We start from the raw sequence: 12,095 nt of genomic DNA, 5'->3' as shown, positions 1-12,095 counted from the left end.
TGTAATCGAGTGTTATCCGGAAAAATGGATCTCGAACAGAAACGTAGCGCTGTGGTTGCCTTGTTTCTAACTGGCAAACGGCAGATGGACATAAATAGTTCGTGATCTGTCCGGAAGTGCCACAAAACGGTATGGTGGGAGACGCCGACCCACTGTGGTGACACCTGCCATGGCGAAGATCGTCAAGAAGCGCTTTAAGAGAAATCCTCGTCATAGTGCCACTAAATTGGCAGAGGATTTCAACATATCGGATCAAAGTCTCCGTCGGATCCTGAAAGATAAACTTCGGTCCTACAAGATCCAACAAGTTCAAGACCTTACGGTGAAGCAGAAACAAGAACGGGTAAAAAGAGCGAAGGCGCTGCTGAAGAGGGCCGGAAGAAAGGTTGAAGAATATCGTGTTTACCGACGAGAAACTCTTCACCGTACAGCAGTTCGTGAATAAGCAGAACGACAGAGTTTGGTTGCCAGACAGATCACGACGTCATGCTGACTTGCTGACTGCCACCCGGCGACAGAAACCAGCATCGGTGATGCTGTGGGCCTGAATCACCCGTGATGGCCGGATTCCGCTGGTTTTTGTCCCTGAAGGAGTGAAGATCTACCAAAATATATATCGGGAACTAGTTCTACAGAATGTCGTCGAACACGTCGTGGGCACGTCGACATTTTGGTTCCAGGGATTGGGTTTTCCAACAGGACTCGGCACCGTCTCACAAAGCGAAGAAAACATAACTTTGGATTCCGCAACATTTTCCAGAGTTCATTTCGAGCTCCGAGTGGCCGGCGAGTTAACCAGACCTGAACCCTATGGACTTTGCTGTTTGGAGTATGTTGGAGGCCGAAGTCTGTGGAGGTGTGGAGGTCCTGAAGCGACATCTCATGGCAGCCTGGAAAAAAAAACCACAAGAACACCTGCGGGCCTCATAAATACGATGCGTTCCCCGACCGTCTGCGGCGAGTGGGTAAACTCAAAAGCAAATAAGTCGCACTTTACCAGTGAATTTTGAAAAAGTAATTTGTTTTCAAAAGAAATTGAATGAATTTGTAATAAAAAGTTGGTGTTTTGATCAATTTCTATGTTTATTTCAATGTAGCACTTCAATTGCCGGACCCTGTAGTATTAAATAGTTTAAAATAGAGTATTTCCTTTATTTTCTCTCTTTAGAAATATTCCGTTTTTTTTTCTATATAAGTGTGTAGAAATCATATGAAGCATTATATGAAGCAAGGATTAGTACATAGTTGGACTGTATTTTGGGATCAAACTGAATTTGAATGACTAAAACATACCTAAACCAAACAATTCCAACTCAATATATTGAAGATACCTTCGTCGTTAACGACTTTTGCAGTCAACAAACGTGTAAACCAGCTCATCAAAATTGTTCCTTCCGATTTCTAAAACTGTTCCTGAGTACAGGTACCTACCTTCCCAATTTCAATCAATATTGACACATCATACTTCGCGGATCGTTTCATTTTTTTTTAAAGAGATACAAAACCATCGAAAAAAGGAATCACAAACCATCCCGCTCAAAATATGTGCATGTTAAATCATATTTACGCCGCGATTATGCTAATGCCTGGTTGGTCGGATATGCATTATTCGCATATCATCAACACGTTGGGAACAAGAAAGTACTGAAAGAAGGAGATTATCATCTCCTCTTCTGATCCCCTCAGTTAACTTCTTTTTCCTAGAGGTTCCTTGCCACATTGTTCAGTCGAAACGGGGTAAAATTCTCACCGGTGAGAACAAAATTCGTGCCCGGGCTTTGGAGACTGAAGGATGGAGAAATGGGGGACGAGTTTCAGGTGAACGAGCTCAGACATTTAAGGTATGATCCTTGATGTGATCGAATCTGGAGCTGTGGACACAATGTTGAAGTAAGTTTATTACAAGTAGTATGTTCAAAATCTAGAATATAAATTTCCGTAATGAAAACACAGAACTCCTAAGTTCATTCCTCCTCGAGAAAGATGAGAATTCAGATTTCCGAAATATTTTTATTGAACATAAAAAGAATATTTCATAAAGATATTGTATGATTAAAAAATGTTATAGTTAAAAAAAGGTTTTATCACCCTAGATCGCAAAAAAAAATGAAAATCAGAAACTCTGCAGACTTCAGCCGTGCGGTGACAGAAAATCGCTTACCTGGGAGAATAAATTTGAATGCCATTTTGGGGGAAGATGAAAAGTTACCTTCGAAGAATTTGCACCGATTATTCATGCTGCTGCCTGACTGACTGGGCTGGTTAAGGGATTGAAATTTCGCCCCGCGACTGAACGCGATTCAGCAAATCTGGTCGCGCATGGTGACGAATCAATAGTCTAATTTATTTTTCGTTTCTACCCGAGCGTTCTTCAAAGGAAGAAGTGGTTTATTGGGGTTGGGGAAGCGTCAATAATCGAGCTCGTTGGTAAACCATTATCGGAATAAAACTGATGGTGGCCAACAATTTTCAATGTTCTGTAGCTTCCCTATTCTATCTCTCGCTAATCTCCATGTAAGAAAAATATTTATGAATGTGTACCTACTAAATATGCCAATTTGCCGTGTGACCGAATTTGAGAAGCTGGCTGCCACCGGCAGGCTTGGAAATTGGAATAACGACATCTCCGGCTGCAGATGATGATTGTATGATTATATTAGAAAATTGGTCTCCCGTTGAGGAAGCAAAAAAAGAAGCTGCTCCATGGGCGGCTCTCGATTCAGAAGCGTTTGTTTCACACTATTTTGCAATCAGCAACAGAATTATGGGTAGGTACCTACCGACTACTGACTTACTTAATCTTGGCCCTAATCAAACAATTTAAGGCTACCGAGAGATGTGTGCTTAAGTGTTTCTCTCCTGTTTATTGAAGAAATAAGCTGTTTGGAGTAAGAAACAAAAAGTTGTTTCCGGTTGTCACTCAAGCAACGCGTTATGAATAAGAAGATTAGCTTGTGGGTCCGGTAGACCTTCAGATATTGTTTTCAATATTCAAAATCGTTGTGACGTATTGGTTATCAAACTACATTTTTCTTGCTTCTCCTATCTCGAAATTCAAAATATTACAGTATTTCAGTTGCACTCTTTCACAAAGTTTGAACTTCACTTTTTTTCTGGATAACATTTTTTTATTTTCTGTTTTTTTTTATTCAAATACATCTACCAAATGAAATGATCGTTCAAAGTTTACCAAAATGGCATACAGCCACAACAATGGAGGCAATTTTCATTTTTTTCCCGATAATAAGATTTTGAAAAAAAAACAGTTTTCAAAATGTGGTTTTCGATAGTGTGTCCAGTTGTTTTTTTGTCTTCAAACGCATGCGTACAATATTCACAACAAATTTGATATCCATAATTCTGAGCTCTGGGTTCCAGATTCAGAAACTGTCTATTGTCGACAAGATAAACTTTGTGAATCAGAGAGTTTCAGTTTTTTTTTTAATTTAAAGACGTCTAACGATTTTTTTTTTCAATTAATAGTCTTCAGTGAGTGCAAATGTCATTTAACACATGAAACCCCAAGCTCGAAAAAAAATCGGACCTCCAAACTGAAAAAGCTGTAACTAAATGCATTACGAACAAATGGTTTGTGTTTAGTGAATTGAAAGATCTTGAGCCTCCCAAAAAATTATAATGACTTCGGACTTTTAAGTGTTAAAAAATTGTTGATTCCCTTATTTTTTTAATCGATTCAAAAATTAACACATTAAGGACCGCAATAAAACTAAAGCCAAAAAACACCGAGATTCGCCAATCTATATCTCAAAAATCGCTGTATCAAATTTTACGAATTTAGTATTTTTGAGTTATCCTTACCTTTCGGATATCGTAAGTGCTTCTGCTTACGAATCCACTCCATTGGACGTCTCATCCAGCAGTTATTAACCGGATATATGGTAACATATGGTGACTTGTTGCTATGCAGATTGCAACGATTCAACACGCCCAGGATACCAAAGCAGATGCAACGCTGCTTCAATTGCTGGAATTTTGGTCATCTATCCCGAAGCTGCAATAGACCTGACCGGTCACGAAGCTGTCGAAAATGCCGTGAAGAGGGATACTTCGCTCGAAAATGTAAAAATCAGCCGAAATGCATGTTATGCAAGCAGGCGGATGGCAAATGGCAATGTCCACGAAACTAGTGGTTTGGACTGCCCGGTCTATATAAAGGCAAAAGCAAGCCAGTAAAACTGGAAATAATGCAGCTAAACCTCAACCATAGTGAAGTTGCGCAGTCTGCTGGAGAAAACGGTAGGCGACAAGAAGTGTGATGTTGCGCTTTTATCAGAACCAACAGAATTCTGTTTGGAAACGGTAATTGTACAGCGGACAGGTCTGGCTTAGCTGCTGTCTACGCCACGGGACGTTTTCCTATCCAGAAGGTAGTAGTAGATTCTTGGGACGGATTCGCGATTGCTAAAATTAACGGCATCTATCGGGGAGTTCAACACAATGTTGGATGAACTCACTCACGAACTGACAGGACGAGCCCCTGTAGTAAAAGAAGGAGACTTCAACGCTTGGACGGTAAACTGGGGTACTCCCTTAGGGGCCACAGTCTACTAGAGTTCTTGGCGAGACTTGAGGTTGAGCTGCGTAACACTGAATCTATCAGCCCCTATCGCAAGCTTGAAATACCAGTCAGAACGTCAGTGATTGATACCAGCGGTGTACGCTAGGGTGTGTGACATGACCATGTACAGAAGGAATACACAGAAGTGGAGGCGACGACCAGGTTAATGGTGGACCTCAAAAATTGCTGAGCTTTGTACTAGCTGCCTAAAAGCCAGACGACGAGCTCAACTGGCGAAAAACGAAGCCGATAGAGAAACGAGAGGTGCCGTTTATCGAGCAGCCAGGGTGGTGGCGCTTTTAAAATAAGCAAAGAGAACTGTTACAGAGCGTTATGCCAGAGCATAGATGACAACCCATGAGGCCAAGCTTATAGAGTTGCACTGGCGTGATTCGGTGGCCCGAGGTCGCCGACCAAAAAGTGTCTGGAAAACAGTAACGAACGTAATAACAAGTCTGGGCGGAATCCCAAATGCAGTGCTGAAATTGGTGGTACAGACTATTCCGGATACTTTCTGAGTGGTGCTACAAAAGTGTCTCGACGAGGAATTCTTTCTCATTCCGTATAAAACGACGAAGTTGGTGGGAAGGATAATATTCAACAGACTTATTATCTACACAGAAAGGGAAAGTCAGACAGACAGGTTTTCGGTAGGGAAGATCTACGGTGGACGCCATCCGAATGGTGGGAGAATACGCAAAGCGCGCATATAAAAAGAAGCGGACAGGTGCCTTCAACAATGCTAGCTGGGAAGCTTTTGCCAAAGCGCTTCACAGGATATCATCTGCAGCATAATAGGGAGCTTCTTCGAAAATCGAATCCTGACGTACGAAACCGGAACTGGGTTATGATCTTCTGTCCTAACAGTGGATGTTCCACAGGGTTTCATACTCAGACTTGTGCTTTTGAATGCCCAAAAGCCATGTATAATGAGGTGTTCACGCTGAAACTACCAGCAGGCATACAGATAGTCGGATTTGCTGACGATATCGTGCTCATGATCACCGGCGTAACAACCGATGAGGTTAAAGACCTGCCAACTGTGTTCGTAGAAAAAGTTGGCGTCTGGATGGAGGGAGTTAAGTTTAAGATAGCTCACCATAAAACCGAAGTTCTGCTCGTGACCAACAAGAGTTGTGCCGCACATGAAGATTTCTGTTGGAGGAAGCACGACATCTTCTAAACAGCAGCTGAAATACCTTGGTCGACAATCGCTTAAGTTTTGGCGCGCATGTCTGCCATGGTCCAAAGAGTAGCGAGAGACGGCTCCTTGTGAGCGTAGCACTATCGAAACTATGATACGGAGGAGCGGCCTACACAGCAAAAATTATTTCCTGTAAAATGACGCAAATGTCATGTAACAAAAAGGAGCAGGTAACTTACCGAAATTTTACAGGTCGGAAATATGATTACGTGACATTTAATTTTTAGTGTACAACTTTTTTACAGGACATTTGCTGTTATAATAAATGAATATTCGTTAACTTTCAAGGAAAACTATTTAATATTACAGGTTTTGTTAATTACAGGTGATTTATTTTAAAGGTTGCAGTTTTCAGTGACACGTAATAGTCAAAAAAAAATTCTGTGTAGAGCTCCGTCATAGAGATAGAGCGCAACAGATCCAAATTACGGAGCACACATCAGAGCAGCAGATGCAACTTTTGTCATCGCGGGCTTAATTCCCATCGACATAACTCTGGCGCAGAATACGGAGTGTTACAAAGCAAGAGCTGTTAGAAGAGTGCATAAAACTCAACGATTCAAAAGCAACGCGATATTCGGGCGCAGTATAACCCTTATTAGGACTCATACGTGTGATAGTGTCTAAAAGATCTCACGTACTCAGCTACGATCTTTTCTGCAGCAAAAGGAAGCTGAGATACGGGTGTTCGTGACCGGATTCTAGTTTGGTAGTTTTTCAATCGGCCATGCCTTGGTGGTTAGAAATCCTACGGCAATGTCATTTTTGTCATTTTTGTCATTTTTGCCATTTTTGTCATTTTTGTCATTTTTGTCATTTTTGTCATTTTTGTCATTTTTGTCATTTTTGTCATTTTTGTCATTTTTGTCATTTTTGTCATTTTTGTCATTTTTGTCATTTTTGTCATTTTTGTCATTTTTGTCATTTTTGTCATTTTTGTCATTTTTGTCATTTTTGTCATTTTTGTCATTTTTGTCATTTTTGTCATTTTTGTCATTTTTGTCATTTTTGTCATTTTTGTCATTTTTGTCATTTTTGTCATTTTTGTCATTTTTGTCATTTTTGTCATTTTTGTCATTTTTGTCATTTTTGTCATTTTTGTCATTTTTGTCATTTTTGTCATTTTTGTCATTTTTGTCATTTTTGTCATTTTTGTCATTTTTGTCATTTTTGTCATTTTTGTCACTTTTGTCATTTTTGTAATTTTTGTAATTTTTGTAATTTTTGTAATTTTTGTAATTTTTGTAATTTTTGTAATTTTTGTAATTTTTGTAATTTTTGTAATTTTTGTAATTTTTGTAATTTTTGTAATTTTTGTAATTTTTGTAATTTTTGTAATTTTTGTAATTTTTGTAATTTTTGTAATTTTTGTAATTTTTGTAATTTTTGTAATTTTTGTAATTTTTGTAGTTTTTGTAATTTTTGTAATTTTTGTAATTTTTGTAATTTTTGTAATTTTTGTAATTTTTGTAATTTTTGTAATTTTTGTAATTTTTGTAATTTTTGTAATTTTTGTAATTTTTGTAATTTTTGTAATTTTTGTAATTTTTGTAATTTTTGTAATTTTTGTAATTTTTGTAATTTTTGTAATTTTTGAAATTTTTGTAATTTGTGTAATTTTTGTAATTTTTGTAATTTTTGTAATTTTTGTAATTTTTGTAATTTTTGTAATTTTTGTAATTTTTGTAATTTTTATAATTTTTGTAATTTTTGTAATTTTTGTAATTTTTTGTAATTTTTGTAATTTTTGTAATTTTTTGTAATTTTTGTAATTTTTGTAATTTTTATTATTTTTGTCATTTTTGTCATTTTTGTAATTTTTGTCATTTTTGTAATTTTTATCACTTTTGTCATTTTTGTCATTTTTGTCATTTTTGTCATTTTTGTCATTTTTGTCATTTTTGTCATTTTTGTCATTTTTGTCATTTTTGTCATTTTTGTCATTTTTGTCATTTTTGTCATTTTTGTCATTTTTGTCATTTTTGTCATTTTTGTCATTTTTGTCATTTTTGTCATTTTTGTCATTTTTGTCATTTTTGTCATTTTTGTCATTTTTGTCATTTTTGTCATTTTTGTCATTTTTGTCATTTTTGTCATTTTTGTCATTTTTGTCATTTTTGTCATTTTTGTCATTTTTGTCATTTTTGTCATTTTTGTCATTTTTGTCATTTTTGTCATTTTTGTCATTTTTGTCATTTTTGTCATTTTTGTCATTTTTGTCATTTTTGTCATTTTTGTCATTTTTGTCATTTTTGTCATTTTTGTCATTTTTGTCATTTTTGTCATTTTTGTCATTTTTGTCATTTTTGTCATTTTTGTCATTTTTGTCATTTTTGTCATTTTTGTCATTTTTGTCATTTTTGTCATTTTTGTCATTTTTGTCATTTTTGTCATTTTTGTCATTTTTGTCATTTTTGTCATTTTTGTCATTTTTGTCATTTTTGTCATTTTTGTCATTTTTGTCATTTTTGTCATTTTTGTCATTTTTGTCATTTTTGTCATTTTTGTCATTTTTGTTATTTTTGTCATTTTTGTCATTTTTGTCATTTTTGTCATTTTTGTCATTTTTGTCATTTTTGTCATTTTTGTCATTTTTGTCATTTTTGTCATTTTTGTCATTTTTGTCATTTTTGTCATTTTTGTCATTTTTGTCATTTTTGTCATTTTTATCATTTTTGTCATTTTTGTCATTTTTGTCATTTATGTCATTTTTGTCATTTTTGTCATTTTTGTCATTTTTGTCATTTTTGTCATTTTTGTCATTTTTGTCATTTTTGTCATTTTTGTCATTTTTGTCATTTTTGTCATTTTTGTCATTTTTGTCATTTTTGTCATTTTTGTCATTTTTGTCATTTTTGTCATTTTTGTCATTTTTGTCATTTTTGTCATTTTTGTCATTTTTGTCATTTTTGTCATTTTTGTCATTTTTGTCATTTTTGTCATTTTTGTCATTTTTGTCATTTTTGTCATTTTTGTCATTTTTGTCATTTTTGTCATTTTTGTCATTTTTGTCATTTTTGTCATTTTTGTCATTTTTGTCATTTTTGTCATTTTTGTCATTTTTGTCATTTTTGTCATTTTTGTCATTTTTGTCATTTTTGTCATTTTTGTCATTTTTGTCATTTTTGTCATTTTTGTCATTTTTGTCATTTTTGTCATTTTTGTCATTTTTGTCATTTTTGTCATTTTTGTCATTTTTGTCATTTTTGTCATTTTTGTCATTTTTGTCATTTTTGTCATTTTTGTCATTTTTGTCATTTTTGTCATTTTTGTCATTTTTGTCATTTTTGTCATTTTTGTCATTTTTGTCATTTTTGTCATTTTTGTCATTTTTGTCATTTTTGTCATTTTTGTCATTTTTGTCATTTTTGTCATTTTTGTCATTTTTGTCATTTTTGTCATTTTTGTCATTTTTGTCATTTTTGTCATTTTTGTCATTTTTATCATTTTTGTCATTTTTGTCATTTTTGTCATTTTTGTCATTTTTGCCCAATAATTATTAGATAATAACATGAGGAGCTAATAAATGTTGTTATGAGATGGCTTGAAGGTTGTTGAAGAGCTAATTCCCATTTTATTATATACTTAATTGTTTCCAAAAACATCCCAAATGCTTTAAACTCTACTATGGAGAACTTGGTGGCGCTGCTGTTTAGTTATTATCTCCCATACCAAAAATGATCCCATGGGGTAACGGGATCATCGAATAAAAATGGTTATGAGAAGTGCGATCAGTTTAGCTAACTTACCAAAGTTCCGTTATTTGTGTAAATTTGAGCAAAAAGAAAATAAATCAATCGTTAATCCTTTACTTTTGGTTGTATATCATCTCATCTTTGAAATCATCACTGCTAATAAGCGAATATTACATTTACAAACAACCAACATTACTTCCTGATGGTAAAAAAATAAACCCCAAAAAAAGATTTCAAGGTCTCGACTCACCTTTAGCATTTCCATTTCGTTTTCGCCTAACAGACTGACTGGGATGCTGCTGCCTTGGTTCCTCATCGCATATCATAATCCGCTCATCATCGTTACTGTCACGGTCATCACTCACATCATCATCATCATCATCGGAAGCACCGAAACCGGAAGTACGATCACCACCATCGCCATACTTAATCCGCCGGGTTTGGTCATGGATGCCCCCGTCGATTTGCTCATTTCCCTCACCCGCACTTTTAACACTACTGAAACCAACCAGTGGCGCTGATCGTTGACGTGCACTTGTCAACCGGGGGCTGTTTCCCGATTTATCCAACAGAACTGCAATTTCAAATTCATCCCCACACTCTTCACTGGCCGGTGTTCTGCTAAATCCACCCCCACCCGCCGTAAGAGACCACCTGTTGGACATTTTGCGTCGGGCCACTTCACTTCACTTCACTTTCCAACCCCCTTTACTGATTTGATCCAATTATTCACTAGGGAGAAACCACATATAACTATGCACTCGGCCGAATTCCGCTACCTTTCGTTTTGGGAAAATCGGGTTGAATTTCCACCCAAATCGGCACCAGGTCGCCTGGCAATCTTCACAGTCGCTGCTTTTAATTGCCGGAAATGCGCTAGAATTATAATACTTCAACCACTTGCCCCAACTACACCAGGCAGATGATCCGCTTATTTTGTATAGGACTAAAACTGCTAAGCGCAAACCGCACGAACCCCCAGATTTGTACGCACTCGAACCGTGTGAGTAAAATTCGTTGCTCCCTCTCGTTTTGACCACACGGATACTCCTATGATGAGGAAAAACGGGCGATGTTATTCGCACAAAATACCGATCCAGAATGAGTCTTGCTGCTCAGGCGATTCCGGAATGAATCGTTGCTTCTGGTTGATGCTATTTGATGCAACCGGTCCGGGTCTCGGCCCTCTTCCAACCGCGATGCACTCTCACTCACACTCAATTATCCCGTCCAGTTGATGGCGGCCTGTAATAGTTGGCCGACCTGGCTGCCTTGCTAGCCTGTTTCTGCGTGCCAGGGTTAGTTTCAGTTGATGGACACAATGGCGCGGGTTCTTCCAGAGCTACCAAACATTATTTCCCCCGGTGTGGAGCTAGGACCGTTCATTTTTTTTTCTAGGATTTTTACTCTTGCGAGATATTTATTCTTATTGGGACCGTCCAGGAAACACGAAAACCTGAAAAAATAGAGAAAATTGTTAGTAGGGGAGATAAGGGCATAACGAGGTCAAAAATGTGAAAAACGTGATCGTTGCTTATAACTTTTTTGTTATACATTATACCTTTTAGGTGTCTTCGAAGAAGTTTTACAGTAGAATGAGCTCTATAATGATTTTTTGATATATCCCCCTATGAGTGAGATAAAAAAAAGAACTTACTAACCTACGGTTCGTAGATTCAATCTCTCTGCTGTCTTCGACAAACTTATTTAAAATGTAAATTAATGAAACTTTGTCTTGGAAAATGATCCAAGCGAGATACATCTATTTTGCTTTGCCATATCTTTTAGAAAACAATGATATCCATGCATCAACAGCGCATTCCAGACAAAGCAGTGAGCCTTTTTCCTTCTATGATGTTTAGAATGTTCTGTTTTTTTTAGAAAAACTAACAAACATGACAAAGCAAAATAGATGTATCTCGCTTGGATACAAGTAGATACACACGACTTTTACAGTGTTTTATAAACAAAACTTTGATTATCAATTTGCATACAGTGCGAGCGGCCGAAAGTTGCAGATTGTTCGTAAAATTAAGACTGAAATAGCACTATTTTTATGCACCTTCTCAATTTAACTCTGAAAGCTTGCTTACTTAACTTGCTTAGCTTGCTAAATGCTTACAACATTCAACAAAAATATGCATTTTGTTTCAGAATGGGGGGGTAGGCTTAATAGCGGCACGTTATCCAAACATACGGGAAAATTGTGCCTATGTTTGTAGAATATTTTGAAGATTTTAAAATTACCAGAAAAAAAGTTAACATAAAAAACTGATTTTTAAAGCTTATCTTCATATTTTATATTGTAGCTCAAAAGATGATTTTTTTTTAAACTCATTTTTTAAGACAAAATTTCATTAATTTGCATTTCAAATAAGTCTGTCGAAGACAGTAAAGAGATTGAACTTAAGGCTTGGAAGTAAGATTTCTTATCTCACTTATAGGGGGATTAAAAAAAAATCATAACATTTTATTATAGAGCTCATTCTACTGTAAAATTTCTTCGAAAACACCTAGAAGATAAAATGTATAACAAAAAAGTTATAAGCAACGATACTGTTTTTCACTTTTTTTATCACTGTGACCCGGGGCGAGCTGGACACCTGAACCTCTTTTC

General features: G+C 36.1%; 1 protein-coding gene across 2 annotated transcripts in view; it reads right to left on the bottom strand.

The window, feature by feature from the left end:
• The window catches only part of LOC129750871 (organic cation transporter protein), a 221,245-nt gene that overhangs the window by 146,391 nt on the left and 62,759 nt on the right, over window positions 1–12,095 (bottom strand). For both annotated transcript variants that reach the window (XM_055745994.1, XM_055745995.1), the window contains exon 2: window positions 9,729–10,934. In XM_055745994.1, coding sequence (XP_055601969.1) covers window positions 9,729–10,143 — 415 coding nt within the window. In that variant the 5' untranslated portion in view covers window positions 10,144–10,934. The remainder of the gene's footprint in view (window positions 1–9,728; window positions 10,935–12,095) is intronic.

Source organism: Uranotaenia lowii, chromosome 3 (genome assembly GCF_029784155.1).
Source record: "Uranotaenia lowii strain MFRU-FL chromosome 3, ASM2978415v1, whole genome shotgun sequence".
Taxonomy (NCBI): Eukaryota; Metazoa; Arthropoda; class Insecta; order Diptera; family Culicidae; genus Uranotaenia; species Uranotaenia lowii.
This window is presented reverse-complemented; position numbering and strand designations above follow the sequence as displayed.